At 39.5% G+C, this 23,324-nt stretch overlaps 1 protein-coding gene and 1 long non-coding RNA gene across 5 annotated transcripts in view; one reads left to right on the forward strand and one right to left on the reverse strand.

The window, feature by feature from the left end:
* Positions 1-2,066: 2,066 nt before the first annotated feature.
* GRIN2A (glutamate ionotropic receptor NMDA type subunit 2A) overlaps positions 2,067-23,324 on the reverse strand; it is a 156,201-nt gene continuing 134,943 nt past the window's right edge. For 2 of the 4 annotated variants that reach the window (XM_086853966.1, XM_086853969.1), the window contains 3 exons: positions 20,000-20,187; positions 8,935-9,173; positions 3,618-7,365 (listed from right to left, as the gene is read on the reverse strand). In XM_086853966.1, coding sequence (XP_086710092.1) covers positions 5,575-7,365; positions 8,935-9,173; positions 20,000-20,187 — 2,218 coding nt within the window. In that variant the 3' untranslated portion in view covers positions 3,618-5,574. Of the gene's footprint in view, positions 2,168-3,617; positions 7,366-8,934; positions 9,174-19,999; positions 20,188-23,324 lie in introns of those variants that run through there. The other 2 variants (XM_086853968.1, XM_086853967.1) reach the window with 2 other exon arrangements.
* Positions 13,152-21,923, forward strand: LOC147650033 (uncharacterized). The gene is made up of 2 exons (XR_015277236.1): positions 13,152-13,640; positions 19,355-21,923. It is a non-coding gene; the product is annotated as an uncharacterized LOC147650033 (long non-coding RNA).

Consider the following 23,324-nt stretch of genomic DNA (forward strand, 5'->3'; position numbering starts at 1 on the left):
CGGACAGCTGAGGAACTCCACAGGAGTTTTACACCAGGTACAGTATGGGCACATCAGACAGAGACTCTGCATGATCAGAAACATGCAAGAGACAGGACGGTCGTGAGGCTACTCCCATTTAACCACAGCTTCACAGGTGACTCCATCACATTGAGCACATCGAGCCCTTCACACCGTGCTGCTGGCTGTGCTTATATCCACATCACAAAGAAATACACAGCTGTGATTAAACTGAGCTCCCTCAAATGCTGACACGTTGCTAATACATTTAAATAAGACAGTACAGGTGAGTTTGGGCGAGGAAATGGCTTGTATTGTAAGTCACATTTTGAAAGGCCTTTATGTTCTTTCAGAAGTTCCTTCAGCACTACTAAGTTTGGAAGGCTCAGCTCTCAATACAAAGGAAGTTTAGATTAACAATTAAAAAAAAAAAATCATTGGTACGAAAATAATTTAAGTCTATCCCTGGAAAACTCTTTTTTATGTTGCAAACCAGACTGTCCTACAAAAAGGACTGCTTTAACAGGACTTTCGAGCTAAGAGAGGATCAGGACTGGGAAAGTTTAGCAAGGCAATGTGTGACACTCATCTTGAAAGAAGCACACGATGGGATGATTAACACTTGACACAAATCTAGCCAAGCCACAGGATAGTTATTCTTTTATATCAAGTAGGAGAGAATTTTTTTACAGAAGTTTTGTTTTCACTAGGTTTTATATATCTTAAATGCAATGTAAAATGACAAAAAAGTTCACCTCTTGAATTCTTCCTAAATCCAGGCAGATTCTCAGACCCTTAGATTTGTGACACAATTTCTGTTCGACATTGACAAACTCAGCAAGGGAGGGAACAGTACCAAAATCTTCCTCATCACTAAGGTGCATATGTTACACTGCAGAAATATGCAAATAGCAAGTTATTCCAAGAGGAATAGATCCTGATACCTTTCTCCCATGCTGGGTAGTGACATGGTTTAAAGCAAATGATTATCCCAGCTATGCAGGGGGTACTGCAAACCCCACAGAAACCCTATTTGCATAAGCACAGGAACCTATAACACCTCCAAGGCCAAACCTGGTACTCACAGATTTACCTGGCAGATTTTTGAGGCTAAGGATAAACAGACCATGCTTTTCTAAGCCCACCTGGGATATCTGAGTTAGAAGCCTACACTTTCTAAAAGGTCAACAGAGATAGGTAATATCTTTCTGGACACATCCCCCACATAACTGCTCCAGAGCCTTCAGTCCTCTACTTCCATCCAGGGGGAATTTGCTTTCTCTTGCTTTCTCTCTCTCCCATCTGGTAACTGAGCTCAGCCTTCCAGCACAGAAACCCAAAGCTAATCACAGCTCTAGCCTTTGCTTCCTTTAAAACTGTGTAAAAAGATTTGCTTTCATCAGGAAAAACAAACCACACCTGATTCCCCTTCTGAGCCTTATTTCACCTCTTAAGTGTTCCTGAAAGACCATAAAGAGACATGTATTTATGAGATGCTGCCAAAACACGGTGAGCTGGCGGTGATTTCATTTCTGTCTGTCCACAGCACTCTTTCTCCTAACCAAGCTTCTTAGATAGCAGAGTAATGAATTCTGAGAAAAAGCTGCAAAAACATTAAATTAAATTTTCCAGAAATGCAAACTCTTAATTTGCCTTAATTTTATCTTATATATTAAAATATCTTATCTCCATGCTTTTAAATTAGTGGGTGGCTACACTGTTCTAAGAAACAAGCAGAACACAAAATCTATTTGAGAGAAAAAAAGGAAAATTTACTGCAGTGAAAAGGGAAAGACAAAAACATGAAGAAATTCTACAATATCTTTAAAAGAGAAAAAAAGCAAGAGGCAGGTATGTCTATGTAGCTGTTTTTACCTCCATGTACCTACTGCATTCCTCAGCAATTCAATATCCTGCCTCCATAAAAGGTGTCGTCCAGGAGCAGTGTAACACTACAGGACATGCTACCAAGAAGGACCCATATCATTTACAGCCTGATTCAGTTCCAGCTGGAGTCACAGGAAATCTTGGTGATAGGAATGACCAACAAACTGCTAGAGCTGTAATCAGGAAAATGTAACAAGTCACCAGCACCATCCAGAAAGGTACAGAAAGGATGGCCACTTATGCAGGAAGATTCTTTTCTCCTCTTCAAGTATAGCAGCAGCTAGAGTGAGAGAGAGGGAAATACAGAAAGTCTTGATCTCAGTTTAATTGACAGTCAGTGCAAATATATCAACAAAGCTCAGGCAAAATTTAGAACTCCACGCGCTCTACGGCTGAGCCTCACAAGCTGTGGCTTGTGGCTCTGTTGAAGATTTTTCTTCAACTTCTCAGCTGCTTCTTCTTTACACGAGCACATCTGCAACCACACAGGCAACTGCCCACAGCCCTGCCTCAGCTCTCCTTCCCCCTTTATAGACTCGGATTTATGCCAAGATCAAAACAACAAATGCATGCAGACTCTTTCTCCCTCTGCTTTCAGTATCTGGTGGGGTTTCTTCCCTCTTTAAGGCAGCATCTTATATTTCCATGTGAACAACTGCTGTGCAACATTATCAAATCTTCCCTCAGTCTCTCTATTTTGGTTTAGGGCAGGTGGTTGTATTGCATATTGCAGATAATAATAATAAATCTCTTCAGTCACCAGAAATCTGCTCAAATCAGAAAAAGCAAACACTGCAATATATTTTCTTGTAGCTAATTTGCTTGTACATTTCACAGAAAGATAAATCCACCTGGGTTGAGGATGTTTACAACTGAATCTCAAGAGAGAAAATGTAAATGGGAATTCTTCTCTCCCACAGCTTCACATACAGTACTTGTATAAATATTGAATAATGTGTGTCTGGTTAGATAGAGATGATGATACAAAAGACTTGGAGCGATCAACAAATACTTGAGAGCTTTATGATGATGTGAAAGACAAGAGCCACCACTGAGTTTTATGATTTACTTGGTAAAATGCTCAGCAACTTCCATGGCAGGATTTGGCATGACATCAGCAAAAATCATATCTGCTGAAACACACCAGATAGTTCAAAACACTTTGGATTTTAGTTAATATACTATGATTTGGATTGGATATTAAAATTTTCCTGAAATATTTTTATTATAGTCATTACAACATTATGCCTTCAGTGCATTTGCCTTCCTGTAGACTTAAGAGCAAAGCATACTTGTGTCTTTGGGAAAAGGTTTGGGCTCATGACAAGCAGTGTTAATCCCACAGACATCCTAACCCTGCTTAGCTCACACAGCCCTTCCTAAGAAATCTGAGTCTCTCTAAGGGCAGGTAAGGAACTTCTGTTTATAAAAACTCCCTCCAGTGAGGAACCAGAAAGCATCCCATGTGAATCAGGGTCAATAATTATGACCAAATGTTGAATAAAGAATACCCAAAACATATTTTTACCTGAACTGTATAGAGATACCCATAGATATGCTTTCTGATCATACTTATAATAAAATTATACTGAAATTTCTGGAAGCTGGAAAGACACTTGGAAGCCCAAATCTCGTTACATTTCATTCCTTACAAAATATCATCCCTCACCATCATGGTGAAGGTACACATACATTTGAAAATAACAAGAACTCATTCTGGACTTCGATAGTCAAAGTCAGTTTAAATCTGTTTAATAATAATAAAAAAAAAAAGCTGTAAACAAAATTCAGGAAGCTTTATTTTGACTATCCCTACACATCATTTATATTATTTTCTGTTTGCAACTCTGCTCTGCAGTATGCTGTTCTAAATTAAACACCCTGCATACTGCACCTCTGGCATGCAGATGCTTCAATTACAGCTGACAGGCACAATTCTGCTGAAAAGAGTTTCAGTTTAGAGAAAAGTTAGGATTATATTCACATTTTCCAATTCACAGTGGTAATGGTTTCCCTGCTCACTGTTCTTCAGTGAAATGGAGGGAATAATGCTTGAATAATCTAAATTTCCTCTACACAAAAATCCTAAAGCAATTCTCAAAGTAGCAGGAAAATGGGAGAGCACCACCTCTGGAACACTTTCAGTAGTTAAACATATTAGCAATTATATTTACTTCTTTAGTTGAAATTAAATTTACAGCTGTACACTCTTCTCCTGAAAGGCTTCCTCTCTTCCCTCTCACGCTCCCTTATGGTTAAAATCTAGTGGGGTTTTTTATTTCCAGTGAGGGTAAGGAGGGGTGCGTAGCAGACATGTTATGTGTGAAATAATCTGATTGACATCTACAGAAGGAAAAGTCATATAACAATGCATCCCTGTTATTTGAATATCTTTGTGTATCAGAAAGTGATAATAAAGATACTGTTTTAGTTACGTGTGCATATATTCACTTTATATAACAGACTTGATTGGAGAGGTTAGAAAAATGGTCTGATGTTCAACAAATATGCACAATATTGTGGAAGGAAGAAGTCCTTCCAAAGGTGTTAATCCTTCTCTGTGTATGCAAATAAATGGTACCACGCTCCTCACTGATCACACTGAACTTATGGCTGTCGGTGTTTGATACTGTATTAACAGCTTTAATACTATTAATATACAATTAATTAGTTGTCACTAATACACTATGAACAAAGAACTACAGTGGGTTGGGATTTGGTTTGGGAAGTGAAAGAATAAAAGAAATACTATACAGCCCTGAGTAATCATCAGTAAGGGGCAAATGCAAACTTACATACACGTTAGGCCTCAAGGTTACTAATAAAGTCCACAGCTCCATAGTAAGTGCCATATAGTGATATCTAAAAATATATACTCTGGATTAGGCAGCTGTGAAATTTCTGACAAGATTACTGAAAACTTTTCAATGAACTTACTTGGTAATGGTAAGTGCATGTGCAATATAAGAAAAGCATTTGTACATGAACATTAACCAATATCCATGGGGCTCCCTTTTGGTACACAGCAGTTCACATGTTTGGGGTTACTGCCTTCCCATCTACTGTCTGTCAGTCTAGAAGGAACATACTAATTTTGTGCTAACACACTGTATTTTATTTATTAAGGTCCTGGGGTTTGGGGTTTTCTTTAATTATTATTTGGCTTTGAAAATTATTATGAAGTTAAAATATACTTCTGGAAGTCTTAGATTTCTGTTCTCTTTTAGAGTCTTACTTTTTAATCTGTGCAAATGCATCCTTATTTCTTCTCTGTGTCATACTACATGCATACCATATTGCTTATCCAATACTAGAAAATCATTAAACATTTCTAAGGACAAAAGTACATTGAATGATACTTAGCAACATAAATTAGAATAACCGAAATAGTAAAATAATTAGGTACAAAGCAGCATAGTTGCCAACATATATTGGGGCTATTTCAGTACAACTTGCCATTTATATATAAAGCATACATAAATGGCTATTTTTTATCCTTTTCAACAAGACATATTTTAAAAGGATAGTTCAGAGCATACCAGTTTACCTATTCATGTACAGAAGTACATTGGGAAAGGGAGATGTTTACGTATCATTTACCAGAGCAGGATACTGTTAAAGGAAAAATTCTCCCTCTAAGATGGTGGCAACTATTCTTTCCCTATAGATAAAGTGTTCATGGAAAATTTAAACATCTGATTCAATGCTAGGCCTTTTCTTATACACACGTGTATTGCTACAGGAATTTAAAACCCTTGGAGTTGAGTACAAGCTATTCCTATTTGCAACGTAAGGCAAAACATGCTCTGAAATGTACATGTCATTATGGATCCGACCATCCCTGGAAGAGTATGATGCTGTAGACTGTATGGATGACCTGAAATAATTATCATTTCTTCCTCTTGTTGGCAATGAATGTTTATAAAGATCAGCTGGACTTCGCCTAAGAGATAAATGCTGGTCATCACGATAGGAGTGCAGGAAGGGGTTATCATCCGAGTGAACAGCATACAGGGACTTGCTCCGCTTACTGTCCTCCAGAGCATGAGTTACAAGTGAGGCCTTGTTGCTCAACAGTTTGCTTGAGGGAACACTAAACATGCTTGCATATGGACTACTTTGAAGAAATTTCTCTCTTTCTTTCAAGCTTATACTACGAGAAGGTCTTCCAATATCAATTTCCCTGGACTTATCAGCGATATTATCAAAAGAGTGTTGCCTGCTAATCCTCAGTTTATTCTTTTTATGATATTGCAGAGCACTACTTTGTGACCAAGTACGCTCATATATTTCTTCAGGAAGTGATAAGTTCGTTGTATCCTGCAGCATCTGATCTTCCTCAATATCATAGAGGTTCCCCATCCGCAGGCATGCATCGCATTTATAGGGAGATCTGGTCGAGTAGTGCCCCGCGTACGTGGGCATGTTGGAGAGACAGCTCCTGCAGTGGGTGGAATTCTGTCTGTACCTATCGTTCATGTCACCTAGGGTAGTATTTTTTTCTTTCAGAGTGTAGTGCTTTCCATAAAGTTTAAACTGGTCATTATTTGGAAGACTGTCTTCATTATGTGACGGAGTCCTGTTAGAGTGTTCAGCTTTCCTGTAGTTGTCGTTGTGATCTTGGTAAACATCAGGAAGCTCTACAGGTTCTGGGAGGACAATGTTTTCAATGTACTGAGGTGTGTCCAAGCGGAATCCTGGCTCCTTGTCACCATCAATTGTGTAGATTTTATCCCGTGGAGACCCCTGTTTGGTTTTCAGATATGTCAGTTCCACTTCACTACAGTCTTTTGGGAATTTTGATGCTACTGTCCTTTTTTTAAAATTGTCCTTGGTTTTGTGGTGCTTGTTGTTGTTTTCAGCTTCCATGTGGCAAGTAGCTCTGCTTGATGTCTCTGATACATCTGAATGGACAATCTCTTCAGGAAGGTATCTTTGGCTTTTCAGTGAAAGCTGCCTGTTTTCCTCTGACCCATTTTCTCTCTGGGAACCTTGGCCCTGACGTACAGAATCTTGGCGTAAAGATTCAACAGATTTCCTCCAAAGCTGCCTAGGTCTGGAGTTCACTTTTGCTTCTGTTGTTACTGCAACTTCTACTGTATTTGGATTGGACTCATTCAGTGTAAGAGGATGCTGCCCTTGGAAAACATAGTTGTTCAGATTGTCCTTATGTCGATTGCCAGGAAGTGTCTGCAGTTCACTTATGTTGTCACCAAAAAAGTTGTCCTTTGTCTGAAAGGATCTGTTATCAGAAAATATCAAGTTTCCCTTATCCATGACCATGTCCATAATCAAAGAACCCCTCTGAATAAAATCAGTTGTTCTTTTGGGTGAGTCAATTCTTGAAGGATTGATATTGGTCATGTTTTTGGCTGTTCGCAGCAGTTTTAACATGTTGGTTTGTGAATTGGTCAAAGAAAAGTCAGGAGACTTCTTTTTCTCTTCAATGTGTACTCCATGAATGCAACTGTAAATACCCTGCAATATGAGTAAAGAAACCAAATTATATCACTAGATATAACTTTTTAAATCTTCCATTTTAGTTTTAATTAGCAATAAAGAAAAATTAAACATTTCTTATCTAATTACTGGGAAGATTAAAAGTACGTCTCTAACTTTTTATCATTTCCTTGCATTGAAATGGAGGGATACTTTCTGCTATATCTGTTAGTACCACGAAGGAGAAAAATTACCAGTATTTCATGAACCAGTGGTCTGTCTTGGCCTCCCCAGCTTATTCCAAAAACACAAAATTAGAAGGTACCCCAAAGGGTTCCCTAATCTTGTCACAAAATGAAACTAACCTCCAGTAATAGATACTCTCTTATTTTAAATTAGTGATTAAGTTTCCCCTCTAAACAAGCCTGTAGTGGGACTATTTTACTGGAGATTAAGGTACCCTTCACTTCTACTGAAAAAAATAGGCTTCTAGTCATCATATTTTAGCTTTTCTGATCCCTATCTCAGTATATATGAAAAAAACCCAGCTCTTTCTAAAGCTGAACCTGAGTTAATTTGAGCAAAAGGCTGAAGCCCATTTTCTCACTTCAATCTCTTCGGTCACTCCTGTGAGCCCAATTGACATTTCCAATCTAGCAATTCTCAGACATTTACCTTTGACGTAAGTACTTCTTTTCCCCTGCATTTTTTAGGAGAATTTAATATAAAAAAGGCCAGAAATATAAGGTTCAAATATAAATTGTGGAGGTTAGGGTGCATATGGTTTCTAGACAATCCCCAACAGGGTAGAGCAGACTATTATTAATGCAGTTCAAAAATGGTCCAATCTACTCAACAGGGTAATTGCAGCACACTTACAAGCAATTAGCCATTTTAGTATCATTTTCAGTTCTCCTCAGCTATACAGAAAATCCAGAAAAATCAATTATTTAATGAAAGTTCTAGCTGTCTTAAAATTATGTCAAGAAAACAAACAATTTGTTAAAAGCATAAGAATAAAACCACATTTCCATTTTTTTTACAAGTATCTGTTTCTTGCATATATAAATCCCCTATGGCACTGGTAAAGTTATCATTAAAATTGCTTGAGTGTCAAACCAGACACAAATGATACCTGTGTTTGACCTTTTCTCAGTTTATTCAAGTTTGCTATCAAGAAAAACTTACAAAAACATTCCACTGTACTTTTGTAACTTAAAATTCTCTTGATTAAGAAATGCCCAAAGCTCAGAGCTAGTCTCTTATCAAATTAGTAATTTTTTTATTTTATTTTTAATGTGGAAATTAATACATTTCCTGCACCTGCCATTTCTTCATTGAAATTTCCCCTTACTGTATTTGTTTTCAGCATTTGGTTACTGATTATCCTGGCATATACCCTATGCATACCCTAAGCAGTCCAATGGATTAAGACTTCCCAAGGAGTGCAAGTACATCCTAAGCTCACTGAGTACTCCAGAGCACCACACTGCTGCTCTAACACACATTTCAAATTTCCAGGTGGGAATAAAAGGAAGGATAATGTTTTGGGGAGGCAGTGTTTATTCTTTCCATTGTTTAAAGGGGAAAAATGAAAGTAGTACTGACCCTGCTGATTGAGAACAGCAATCCTGGTCTATCCGAGCAGACTCCAGTGAAGCAGAATCTAAGTTTCCAGTAAAATAAGTGCTCCCAGACAAAGGTTATTAAGCTGAGTGCCATGGCTGCTGCTAGCATATAAAACACTCCTGCCATGTTGTCGATGTCCAGCTGGCTGCTCATGACTTCATTCTTCTCATTGTGACAAATACCAGTCAGCCACAGGGTTTCTAACTCTTCCATTTCCCCTAGGGAGAGCAAGGAGTCAAACCAGTTAAAATGCAAAAATCACTGCTCACAGTATTCAAAAGTCTTTGCAAGTTTAAAAATACAACACCATTTAATGCTTCATTTGTGGAGTGCTGCAGACTTATGTAGCCAGGAGTTGCAAATATAGCGGATATCAACTCACAGCACCCTAGTTTCAGATGTCCTCAGATTTCATAAATTACGTGGGAAGCTGGATGCTCTAGAAAGGAGGATCTGCGGTTTAGATAGAACTTTCTTCTGGTTGCTATAAGTATTAGCACTTGCTATAGAGAGTAGAATGAGCTAGTAAACAGCAGGGACAGGCTTTAGTGATCAGAGAGAGAACTCAGCAGAGAAGCACCCTGACACTCAAGCAGACCCTTTCATGCCCCCTCCTCTCCACTGCCCTATACTTGTACCTCCCTGATCCACTCTGACCCCTCCCTTTGGCCCTTCCCTTTAACATCACTAGACAAATTTCACAAATCCTTGCAATTCTTTTAGAAGTGCCAAGAGAAATTTGTTCTTTCCCATCTGATCCATGGTAAACTTCTTTCCAAATAAGCTGCACTGTTGTGGCTGAAGCTCTCCTGACACATCTGGTCTCTGCTCAGTATCTCTTCCCTTTTGCTGCTGCCACTCCAGTTTCCTGGGCAGCAAGAGAAACACAAACAGCCTCACCACGTGCCTGAAACGGAGCATGTCTGGTTCTGGCTGTGCCACATCCTTACTGCCATTAAAACACTTCATTTACTTAAAGCTAACGAAGCAAATCTGCTCCCTCCATCTCTTGTGTATTCTTAACTTTGAATCCATATTTCACTGATGAGATTTGGCCTCAGATGAAGGACACTGTCACCTAGCAGTGGTTGCTGCTGCCAGCATGGACAGAGGCGGGCAAGAAACTCCAAGTGTTCCTGCCAAATTTTTTTTTTTTTTTAAATTTTGTTTGATTTACTAATTTTCAAACATTAATGTTGTTCTTAGTGAAGCACTGCATGGGCATACAGGCCTTTTTACTCTCTTGGGATATAGTCAGCTGAGTAATTAGCATTTTTAATGTCATAAACTTATTGTTTCCAGAAAATACAGCAGGCAGTGTAGAGGGCCAAATAGGACAGTATTAGCTGTCTTGGTGTGTTTTCCAATTTAAGATATGGCTTCAATATGGGGGAAGAATTTCCATGGTACAAATCCCTAATCCTTAGCCAGTGATTAGGGAACACATTCTCAGTATTATAATTCATACATCACTGGAAAAAAGAACAGAAAAAAATGGCTAGAAGCTATATTGACATTTCAGCTACCTTCAAGCTAGACTAGAAGATCAATGACCTGCTGTGCTAAAGCATTTTGCAGGAGAGAGTGCCAGGGCACCAGGAAAGCTGCAGCCCACAGATAATTTGGATGTGAGTTCCAATTGGAAATGGAACACAAGACTGTGATGGAGAAATTGCTTCTCAGAGAATGCGAATGAAAAACTGAAGTAGAAAGGACAAGTTCTGATGCACTTTAGCAAAGGCATTTCACAAATGTGTAAGAGGGATTATTCGGTCTCTAGCTAATTCCAAGTTTAATTTTGTGCTTGAAGCACGAATTGAACCTCTACATCTGCAAAAGGCAATGTGTCTTCTCCCAAATTACAGCGCTCAATCTTCAAAATACCTAAGAGCATCCCAAAGAAGAAAGTCAATCCTAATGAATCTTTTAAAATCTTCTAATCCAGGACATTGGACAATAAATTATTAATTGTAACAGTATAGATATTGCACACATAGATAATTGGGGTTCATTATTGCATTTCCATATCTTAGAACATTTGGATTTCTTTTGTTCTGCTAAACCTCAATGGACTGTTTCCCTCGTCTCCCTTTCAAGTCCTCCCCAAGGTCTATGAATAAAACTCACAGAGGCTAGAGAAGAGAAAAGAACCCAAGTCCAAAGAGAGAGCAATATTTCTGGTCTGTGCATTAGTAGCTGAAGCTCTGCCAATCAGATCTCATTACTTCCCACAGGAAAATTCACATCTCCCATGATTGTCAGACATCAATTTCATTTGACTGCTGTGCCCTTTCACTATTCATAACAAAATTCACAAAGGAATTTAAACCTCTTTTTTATTACTGTTTCCTCTGTGTTCCTTTCCCTTTGGCATGTACATCTAAAGTAACTATTGATAATCCAGCAACCTTTCCAAAAACATCCTGACAGAAATGAACCAAGCTTGTTTTCAGTCAAGATAAATGACAGTGCCCTGGCAAGTAAAGAACAAAGCATCCCAGAGCCTTGCAGATCCTGCTATTGCAATATCCCTCCCATAATATCTGACAATGACAGCAATCACTGTTAATGTGCAAAAGGAATCCACATTTTTATAGATAGCAAAGCACTGTGAATCATTGGACTGTCATATCTATGAAATGATGCTATCTGGGAATGGACATATTAGGCTGATAATTCTGGTCTTTCCATATAAAGCAGTTGCCATTTCCAGTACATATTTTTATACATGTGCATATATATTTACATGTGTGTGTGTGTGTGTCTGTGTGTGTACACAGAGAAACACAGACAAAACTGGTAATAATTTAACTGTAGTAACACTTCAGCAAAGCTGACCCTATAAAACTGGCAAAAATGCCCAATCTTCTTACTGCTTTTCCTGCCCATTACACTTTAAACCAGATATTCACAGAAGCCATAACATTTTTATTACAAAATCCTGAGGCATGAGAAACATTTTTATCTGTCAATTCATTCCTTATTAAAATCTGTCACTTCCAAATTTGGCCTGGAGTTTGAATTCAAAACATTGAACTTTGAAGCTTGTTATAATTTGGTTCAGAAAATAAATTCATTTAAAAGAACAAAATCCATTTGGAGGAATGTTGTCTTTCAAACCTTTTAGGGTGGCCTGACTTGTGAGCCGAATGTGTAGGGTGATGACACCTACAGCAATATATTATACTTTGGAATTGAAAGGCCAACAATTTGTGATTACCAGGCACTGGAGAGTTCAGCCATCCCTGTGTGTGCATAACACTCATTAGTGAGAGGGAGCTCCAAATATTTCATAAAACAGACCTTGGAAATCTAAGTCAGCAACCTCAATATCCATAAATGCCAGGCCTCACTGAACTGAGTGTTAATGGAGTTCAAGCCTGCATCTAATAGGGGGGTCTAAAGTTACTCATAAATATTAATCAGACTTATTTTAAGGGTTTTTGTTTTCACTTCAGGCACTTGCTAAAGGAAAGTAATGCCACAATCATCTCCTATCTTCATTCATGTGTGGACCAGATTAAGGTATAAATGAACAGCTGCAGATCTCAGCAGAGTACATCATGACACTAGCACAAGACCAGAAAGTGAAGAGTAGCAGCGTATCTGACGAAAAAAAATTACAGCATTTATTTTCTGTTTAACACATCCACAATCTATTTAACCTGAAAAACTCACAAATGACTACATGATTCCTACACTAAAGATATTTAAAAGTTCTATAGCACTGTATCATAAAAGATCTGCTTCATTTATAGTGTAAGAATGGGCATAAGCAAGAGCTTTAAAAATCCATATTTCAAGCAATGTTGAGTGTCTGCAGCATTCATTCAAAACACGCTCCAATAAATTGCAACATTCCAGTTCTCTCACTGGTAATCCAGCACTATTTACAATGGGTTTAGGTTACAGTGCAAACAGTGCAAAAGATCCCTTTGTGCTCCTCCTGGGTTTGTTTCTGTGGCTTTGGAGCTCTCTGCCCTGGCTGCTATTTGCACAGAAATGTGCCAGTTGGCCTTCTGGCCTGAAGAAAACCACAAGGGCCTTTCTTTCTACATAAACTCCTCTGGCCTATTTCACACGTTATCATCCTGGGAAGCACTGATAAACTGCCCACTGTGTCCCCTGAACAATTTTGTCACAATAAAAATTTCATTATCTAGACACAGAAACGATACAGTCTAAAGGGTAGAATCACATGCTTTTCCTCATCAGGGCCCTTAGCAGGCTCTGCAGGCTGTGCCACCTCTCCCTGGTGCTGCCACACATGCTGCCCTTTTGCAGCCTGTGTCACTGGCTCTTGGGATGTGTCAGGTCTCTGGGAAGCTTTCAGGGTGTTACTGATCTCCTCAGATTCCTTTTGTTTCTGTGGCACACAGGCACCTGCAACCACCTGAGCACTGGAACCCAGAGCCAGGTACAGCTGCACCGAACTGCCAGGCCCTTCAGCAGCTCTGAAGCTGCACAGGCAGTCACCCACCCCTGACTCCAAAAAACATTGCTTTGCATCAGTGAGAGCTGTCTGGAAAGATGAATTCTCCTGTATATTGCGTTGTGCCGTGCACTGCAGCCATCCCTGCTCTGTGCACACCCTGCAGGAGAGTGCCTGGGCCGAAGCAGGAAAGGATGGCCTGTCCCAGTGGGGAAAGCAGAGCTGCAGCCCAGCAGCCTCATTGCTTTGCTGGGTAAGTACAGCAGAGCTCTGGTGTCAGCACTTCCCTGGGACTTGCATAAGGCACGGGCCAGGAGCAGGTCACCAGCAGGAGATCTCAGTGCATGTGTCACGGCAGAAGGTGCCAAAGGCTGCTGTGACAGTGTCAGGGGCGGCGGCTCTCGTGCAAAGCGCTACCCTGAGGTTCAGCCTGAGCAGGCAGCACAGCAAACTACATGCACCGAGTAGAGATGATGAGCAGGAGGGTTAAATATATACACTCACACTGGTCAGATGTAGGGCATCATCTGCAAAAGAGCCTGGCGGCACTAACAGAATCACCTGCTTATTCAGGCTGGACAAAAGGTAGTTTTCAAGTTTAGGGACAACCTGTTCTGCGTTTACTCTGGTAGAACTCCCCCTAAGTGACAGGGGAGGAGGACAGCACCCCATTACTTGGGGACTCTAAAATAAAAGGGTGTTTGCCCCTGAAATGTGGCATCCAAATGGGTTGATGTGCATTTGGTTCAATAAATTCATCAATTCCAATTTGACCCAGTTTATGATCCGTACAGAATGTTTCAGAGGAGAGATTATATAAAACCACAGCAACTTTTCAAATTCAGCTTGGATCCCCCAAAACAATCTCTCTTATTTTTTGAGTTATTTCCCCCTGTAAAAATAGCAAGAGGAACACAGATGACTGACAGCAATAAACTTACTGTGAGCTAATGACTTCACTCTGCATGTCCCCATTAGTTAAGGATGAATTAACAGAACTGCTAAGCACGACTTTCAATATTACAATCCCTCTAACTCTTGTTCAGCTACACAAACGCCCTCCACTTATACACTCACACTCTTCAGTCACATTTGTTCCACCCACTGCTTAAGGAGGACACTAAATATATAAACAGAAAATCACTGTGATTGTGGGTGTATTCTGCCTGAGCAGCACACACTGAAAATATGTCCTTATAATCACATACGTATTTCCTTCTTGGGCTTTAACAGCCCGTGTGAGTCACACTGCTACACTTCCTTATAATCTAGACAGTGATTTGGAAGGCTTATGCTAAAATATGAAAAAAATAGCAAAGAGCTTTCCCCTTCCAGATGTAAGGGGCAAATCTCATTTCCACAGTTACCTATTACCCATAAGGACTGGGAAGCAATTATCCACCCAGGAAAACAATTCTTAGTGTACTAAGCTGCCCTAAAAGCACATGAAGATTAACCAGAACTGAAAGTTATTAGGAAGGGATAACAGACCCTGTGGAAACTCAGACCAGAACCAGTTTTCTCCTTTATGTCTCTGAGACTCTAATTGCTTTAAAGTTTTCAGCTTCAAGGGTTAAGGGCTTAATACAGCTACACCATCTGCCCTCTTCCTGGAGATCTCTTCCCACACTGTCTTTTGAACTGAGCTCTTAATCTGCAGGTAGTGCAATACATTAGAAATGCCTCTGACGAGTAGATGCATAACCTGGCCAGCTGGCTGGTATTCTCCACTCCCCCCAAAATTGTTCCCCTTACCCAGCTTTTATTGTTCCTTGTTTCCAACCATTTCTGCTTCCATGAGTGTTTTATCCCTCTATTCTGCTGCATCTCTCATAGCTAAAGGCTCCTTGCTGTCTTGCTCTCCATCCCATTCACACTCAAATCCCCTCTTACTCTCTTAATTCTGAAAGAACTTTGTCATTTGTAGTTCAATAATCTCATCTTGTCACAATTTAAAAAAAAAAAAAAAGAAAGAAAGAAAGAAAAAAGAGAGATGGGAGAAAGACTGAAAGAAACAGAAAGAAAGAGAAAGAGAAAGCTGAATTTTTCTCACTTTCTATGCACCAGCAGTTCTACACCAAATCCCAAAGACACGGTGCTGTGGGTTTCAGAAACAACGCCTCCCAAATGATTTTGTGGAATATTTTTGGACAAAGTACCAGTCCTTAAAAGGCACGTGCAGCCCAAGCCAGAGGAGTATCAGCAACACCAGGGCCTGCAGACAGCTGGCCTAAAGTTCCTGCTCTGGGAGCTGGAGGAACACGGTGCCCTCCCGAGCGCTGTGTCCGGAGCTGCTGAGCCCCACGGGCTGTGCCTGAGCCCTCACCCCGCTGCTGGCAGGGCTGTGTGCCCACTGCAGTGACAGCTGCCAGGTACCACACTGCTGCTGGGGACACCAGCCTGCCCAGCTGCTGCTGCAGAGGTTCACAAAAGAAATCAAAGCACGGATCATGCGATTCCTCAGCACACGGCATTTCTGTTCTGACAGATTCCTGTGGCTGTGGGCGGAAGATCCAAACAAAATGATGGTGCTGTTTCTTAGCAGCCGTATCATTTTAGTTGCTTCTGAACTCCTGGGTGCATCTATTTCTCAACAGAAGATTGAGATTCTGTGTCTCAGTAGAAATATTTTTACTTCTCTGTTAAAAAACAATGGAAGTTTCATCTTGTGACCATAGCAAGACAAAAAAAGCAGCACAACCACCACTGGGCTTTAGAGAATCATCCCAATGATCAACTGTCTTAAACAAAGCTACAGATGCTAATCATCAACTAAAAGCTTTTGCAGATAATGAGATGTGCTGCACAGATAGCAAGATGAACAAAGCCAGAAATTCACGAGCAATGCACTTCACTCATATCCCTTATGCAAGAAAAGGTAACTCCGAACTCTTTCTGTTCTGAAAAGATTCAGAGTTCCAAAGCAATTAATCTTATACTAACAACTGCTTATTCATCTCAGCTTCCCACGGGCAGGACTACGTATGTGAGCTTGCACAAACCAAGGGATGAAACCTTTTGAGTATAATTATACTTTTGAGACAATTAGGTAGCTATTCTTTAAACTCCTCAGCAACTCGTTCCCATCTTTCTTTCCTCTGCCTCTTTTCCTCTTTGTCAGAGTAACAAATTTGGCACCTTGTAGCCTGCTTCCTTACATGGAGACTTCAGAGCTGTTCTCACAGTGTGATTGGTAATTGCCAGTGTAATTGGTCCACCCAGTAGAACTATCCTCAGGATGGGAACACTATTCATGTAGAAATATATAGATAAACCACCCAGTCAGAGCTTGAAGTTATCCCTAACACAAGCCTACATCACTCTGCATTTAGTTAATTTTTTCTCTAAAGATTAAAAAGAGGGCCAACAAGATTAAAAAGAGGGTTCAAAGTCATTGGCTTTAATGCAGAAACATCATCGTGCTTTGAGAAGTATGAAAAGATGCCCCTACAAGAACAAGTAATTAATTCTTCAGTTGGATGTTTTACATCAGCAAGGAAGAGGGAAGAGGTTCCTATCCACTGCACAAAAAAATCATTTCAATGTGTAAGTGAACTGGCTAAGATAGAAGAATTATATAGAAGCAGCAAGGAAAAAATCAAATGAGAAAAATTACAGAAGAAAGACATGTGCAGAGGAAATTGGAAGCTCTAAAATACATTTCAAAAGGCCATTTCAGTACTGGGTAAATGTAAAAAAGAGATGAGATCATGGCTTTTTGTATGTGCAATCAGATACACTTTTACACAAATTACTTGATCTTACACAAGTATATAGCATAATCCAAAACAGTTTTTCCTCTTATTAACATATTATTCATATAAAGAAATTATGTTTGTTGAACTCATTAGAACGTTTTTTTCTTATAGTTATGGAACTCATTAGGTTTACAATCATTCACTGAAATTATTCCATACCCTAATGAATGCCCTATTACACATACTGAAGAATAATTCAGTACTACTTGGGGCTCTGCTGTTTTACAGGCTTAGTCTTTGAGGATAATATATTCTACAGAAGTGATACATGTGAAAGAAAATTTCTGCCTCCATTTGTGTTTGCCTGTTTATTTAAACAACCTCATTCAGGCTCCACTGAGGCTTTCCCAGGAGTACTCTCCTAGGATGAAACTTCCCCCCCAACCATACTTGCTTTTAGTCTAGAGAGCTTCAAAGAGATTTTTAGTGATACAGCAAAGTGATGTTGGTCTGAACTCTGGGTTCACCCCTTCTAGCTCACCAAAACAGAGTTATGTAAGTTCACAGCTAAAAAGATTACCCATCGAGCTACTGAAGTTAGACATGGATTACAAAATCAGGTCAAACTAGTTCTGGGCAATTACTCTTTACATTTAATTTCTTGGTGGTTAGTTCCAGTTCACCTGCAATGTACTCTGTAACTCAGTAGAAGAAATTTCATTATTAGGACTTTTTTGTTAATTTTTTTCTTTTTTATTTTCCCCCATGTTTGGTGGAGATGCAATGGTAGTTGGAGGTTTATTTCCTGAAAACAGTCAATAAAGAGACAATAAAGTGAGACAAGGTATAAAACAGGGACTAAAAGAAACATACCTATGGTAATTTCTACACATCAGATATGTCCAACTACTATTTTCTTTACTAGAGCCCACATCATTTTATGAACAAATTTAGGGATCCTTCACAAGAGAAAAGTAATGTTTTAGCATTCCTGAGTTGTTCAGCATAACTTCTAACAGTAATGAAAAAATGCCATAAATGTATTCACAATTCCCACGGTTTGTGCATTCAAAATGTTTGCTTATCTTCTGGGCAAGATGAGCAGGGGCTCAGACATTTCATAATGAGGTTTCATTCACCTGGGTGTTCCCTATATCGACTGCTATTCTCTAAGTTTTAATATTGAGTTGTGTAGATAATTCATTTGTATTATTTTAAGCAACTAAACATGGGTTAAAGATATAAGCATTTGTATGCTATGGAAGTCCACAGCTGAAAGTATAAGCAAAACAGTAAGCAAAGTGTAAGACTTTTCACACTTTGCTCCTACTCACTATGTTTTGTACCTGATATTCAGAGTTGAGATGAAGCATAAACATGCAGCACCTTCAGTATTTTGATGGACTTTTTCTTAAATAGCTTCAAGTGCTTTCCCTTCTATTTCATTTCTTTTCCTTCTCTGTGATTTAATTTTTTGTGTTGGATGAGAAGTACCAAAAATGCTGAAGGAGTAAGCATGAAGGAAATGCAAAGTGAAAGGAATGAAAACCCAAGTGTTACTCTGGCTACATCTAGAGGGGTTAGCCCACACTGAGAAATGCAGCTCAGATCCTCCTTCAGGCTACAGAAGCTTTTTCTTCTTTAGTATGGGACCAATAATTCAACTCAGATTCAAATTCTTCATTTAAAAATGGCTCAGAATTATAGCACTGTGTAATTCTTAACAGTATTACACAAACAGAAAATAACATTCAAGAATATGTGAATGTTTGAAAGCAGCCATTGCAAGTCATCTAGTCTTTCCTTCACCCAAGTGAGGTTTCTTCCATGAGCCTCTCTAAATCCAACAGATGGATATGATGACACTATTATTTCCATATAGATATCAGACCAAATGCATCAGTTGTTTAGTGTTATAAAAGGAGTAAAATCTGAGTGCTGGAAGACTAACACACTCATTGTCTGCCCCACGAAAATTAATGCCCTGGGGTTTACAGACCAGGAGACCACTATGCTAAGACCTGCTCTCTACTGTTACACTGAAATTCACCATTCTTACCTTCAATTGCTTGTTATGGTGATATTAAACACATATTTATCTTTCGATAAAGCCTTCTCTTTCACTGATAGAGAAATGCAAAGTCAACACACACATCCATATAAAAAAACAAAGTTTATATAGTACACACCATATTCTAATCTGATAGAGGATTTAATCAGTCATACTACTGAAAATTTTTAATTACCATATTGCTATTTGCCTGTACAGGTGAAACACGAAGATTTCTAAAATCAAAAAGGAGTTCATACCCTATGTGGAGACTGAGTCATCATTGTTGTTTTCAAATATATCAGAGATGTGCAGCAAGTTTTCTCCTGCAGGGCAGAAGTGCCAGGACCTAGAGTTCTTCTATTTTGTGTTAGAATGAAAAATATTTGTTTGAAGTACAATGAAAGAAGTCACCTTAATTCAATTTCATTGGCATTCTTTTACCAGAAGTTTAAATGAATCCATCCTAGATTAGGGATCACTCACATGAGTTCAGAACTGAGCTAAACACTTTTAAATAGAAGAACAGTCAGGCTGAAAGATAACTCATCTACCAAGGAATTGCTCAGAGACAAAAATAAAGGAAATAAATAAATGTATAAATGCTCTCTAACACTTAGACCAGCTTTACTTTGTGATGTATATGAAAACACATCCTGAGAATAGATGCCAATGCCCTTGGCAGCGAGGTGAGCTAGAATTGAGTGGAAGAGAACTCCTGTCTCAGCAACAAGAAGTAATTTTCCTTTGTTTTACCTTTTTTTTATTTTAAAGACTTCAAGAGAACAGGATCAGAGCTACTAAAACCAAATTAACTGCACCTACATAGAGGAAGAAAAGACAGGAAAAAAGCTTGTTCCCTACCATCTCCCACAAACTGAAGGAGGGCGAGATCAATTTGTCTCTTCCAAGGTGATCCTTTCTGGAGAGCAATCCCATAGCCAGTGGTGGCAAAGATGTACCCACTGCCTATTGTGACAAGTTTGCAGCCTTCATCTCTTCCAGCTTTGTAATTCAGCACTGCTGCATCATAGATGAAAGCATCCAACTTCCTGAAATAAAAGAAAACATTTTACAAACCAAATCATTAGGGACAGCTGTTATCAGACTTCTTTTGTCCTTGATGTTAGGACCCTGTTGACTATCATATGGATTCTTTGATATCATTAATTACATATCCTGCTCTGCTGTATCTAAAATTAACAAAAGGCATCTATTTTAGTGAGGGGAAAGTAGGACACATAGTTTTGCATTTCTATTTTAAGGGATGCTGTTAAAAAATACTGAGCAGGAGAAACCAATCCACAAAATGTCTTGCCCTGATATCTTTGTATCTTTGCTCTCAGTATGGATAATAAATATCTTGAGATGCAAAATGGTCTCCAAAAGCAACAGACAGGACAACAGAGAAAGAATTGAAGCAACAATAGACAATAAGTTTATTTAAAATACTGAAGGAGATTGAAAATGTTCACCAGTTTTACATAAACACCCTTGTTTTACTTCTCTTTCCAAAAATAAACAGTGAAGGTGGAGGTTAAGTCCTTGATAAGACAAAGGAAGATACTGGAGCATATGTCATAGAGCTACTTAAAATCCCACTTAAATATGATAGAAAATACTTCTTTATGATTCATAGTTCCAAACATATTATTTGTGTATCTGAAGCACAGCAGGAAGAAAGGAATTTGTGAAAAAGTTTAAGCTTTTACCCCATCTATCTAAAAATGGAAGAATGAGATAATCCCATTCTCTAAAGAATACAGGGAACACAACAGGAGTGGAACACAAATTCAGTGAAGAAAGGAAAAGAAGCAATATCCTCCAGGGATACCTTCTCAAAGGCACTGTAAAGCAAGTTAGAAGGCAGGTGCATGGATGTTTCACAAAGGAAGGCAGTGAAAATGCACATACAAGAAGAGGAAGCCATTTGGAAGGACAATCACTTGACAGCAGCAGATCCCAGTCAAAGAGAAGGCATTCTTATACTGCCAGAAATTCATATGCAAACTTCACAAAGAAACAGATAAAACTTTGTTTTGCATTACTGCCCTCATCTGCAGCCAAAACCTTTTAAGATTTTTATTACTTGCACAAGAGCAGCAGCCTACAACAGCAAGAGGAAAAAGCTGTTGGGGCCCCAGCTCCAACCTCACCTGAAAGACACAGGAAAGCAAAGCCAGTCCACTCCCAATAACACAGCCTCCCTCCCCAGCATCTTTGTGCATCCCCTAGGAATCAGAGGAGCAGTGGCTTTGCTGGATGGTGTGGGGGAGTCTCCACACTGCCACCCCCATGTGCAGCCCCAGGCACTGCCAGCTCTGCCTGCTGAGCCCCTGCAGAGGCACAGAGCATCGCTGTGCAGCACTGCTGAACCGACCTGACGGGCTGCAGCCGACACTGCACTGCCCACCAACACTCGGGGCCTGTCTGCATGCAAAGGCAGCCATAAAAATAAATGTATTGTGGCACAAACAGGAGCAACAGCATCAGCTTCAATTACATTACATCAGGGGGCACCAGTTGGGAATTCTCTTCCTATGAAGTTTTGGAGTCACATTTGCTATTAAGCTTAAATCCGTTTATGTTGATAAAGCTTTTCATTTATACCCACAGAACAGAGCAAGACCTAGACATATCACATTTTGACTACTGACAGAAAGAAAAGCCCCAACAAGCTTTCATGCATATCATAATTCGAAGTTTATTCATAAATGATCAATCAACAGAACCCTAACTTTTTCAGAACTCTAAATCAGATACCAAAATTAAATACCAAATAAAGAAATCCATGTCTTTATCACATTAAACCAAGAGGAATACCAGGAGAGAACGAAGTTCTTGGATTTTGTCTGCTGTTGTGGAAAAGTTAAGTTCCTGTCACTAATTACTGCTCTTTATTGCTTTCCTTCAAGGATATTTCTCCCAACAGTCACCATTCAAGTCATCTAATTGAAATTTAGTGAAGTGGTTAATTCAGAGTAGAGGTGGTTCATTCATTCAACCATTAAAAAAATAGTTGGCCCATCAGTTCTTTTGTTTTTCCCCTCTTCCCTAAATTTCCCTTGGCTCAGCCTTCAGTTTAAAAGTCAAATTAGCTCCACCAATGCTCAAAATTTGGTTTCCTCGTTCCTTTAAATGGATAATTTAATATGCAGAAAATCACTAAACATCTGGTAGGTGATGTCACAAATTCAATCCATAAATAAAACACGGATGGCTACCTGGTACTGAGGGTAACTAAATTGGAAAGAGCCAAGAGGTGCTGGGGCACTGCCCAAGCCTGCAGCCCTCAACATAAGATCAGAGTTTTCTAAATGATGGGCTTTGATGCAGCACTTCAGAGACAATATTTGCTTGTATAGAGAGCAAAACCAAAGATCTATGTCCTTTGGGTAGGCTTGGAAAAAACCCCACAAACCTGCTTGCTGCACCCTCAGGATGTTGTCACTTTTCTGACCTACAGCAGCCAATTACCAAAACCAAGAGAGCCCAGCCCCTGACATCTGCAGTTATCTGTGGGCAAGGAAGGAAGGACTGCTCCCCTCTCAGAGGATGCTCACAGCTCAGGGACTGGGAGGTGTTGCTCTCTCCATGGTACAGACACTGCTGCAACCACACAACTTAAAACACACTCTGGAATTTGTCATCTGTTTATTCTGGGATTTGTAGTTTTGCAATGCAAGCACATAAAACACATGCTGTTAAACAGAGAGAAAATATAAAAAGTCAGCTACTCTTCTGTCAAAACAGTCTCAGTCAGAAATACAAAGGAAAAAGATCTCTTTGCTAAAGACTCCAGGGCAAAAGCCTTGTGCTACCTCAGAAATTACAGTCTTCACATGCAGTTTGCCTCCTTGGTTACTGAGCACTGTAGTAAAACTTTGGGACAGAAAGACAAAGCACGGTCAGAGTTTCCCTTGCTGTGGAAGCAGCTCCCCAGCTTCCCAGGAGCCTGGGATCAGTGCAGTGCTCACACGTGGAGCACCTTCAGAGGATGCAGAAGGCTTTACTTTTGAGGACTTTTTCTATACTACTTCTATAAGGTCACAACAAATCCCATTACACAAATCAATTTAAAAACATGAGGTACTTTCCTGACAGATGCTGAGAGCTGAAGGTTCTGCTGTCAGTCACTGCCCAATGTCTTAACTGTAAATCAAAAATTGATTGCCCTGAAAAACTCTTG

Source organism: Cyanistes caeruleus, chromosome 17 (genome assembly GCF_971803275.1).
Source record: "Cyanistes caeruleus chromosome 17, bCyaCae1.hap1.1, whole genome shotgun sequence".
Taxonomy (NCBI): Eukaryota; Metazoa; Chordata; class Aves; order Passeriformes; family Paridae; genus Cyanistes; species Cyanistes caeruleus.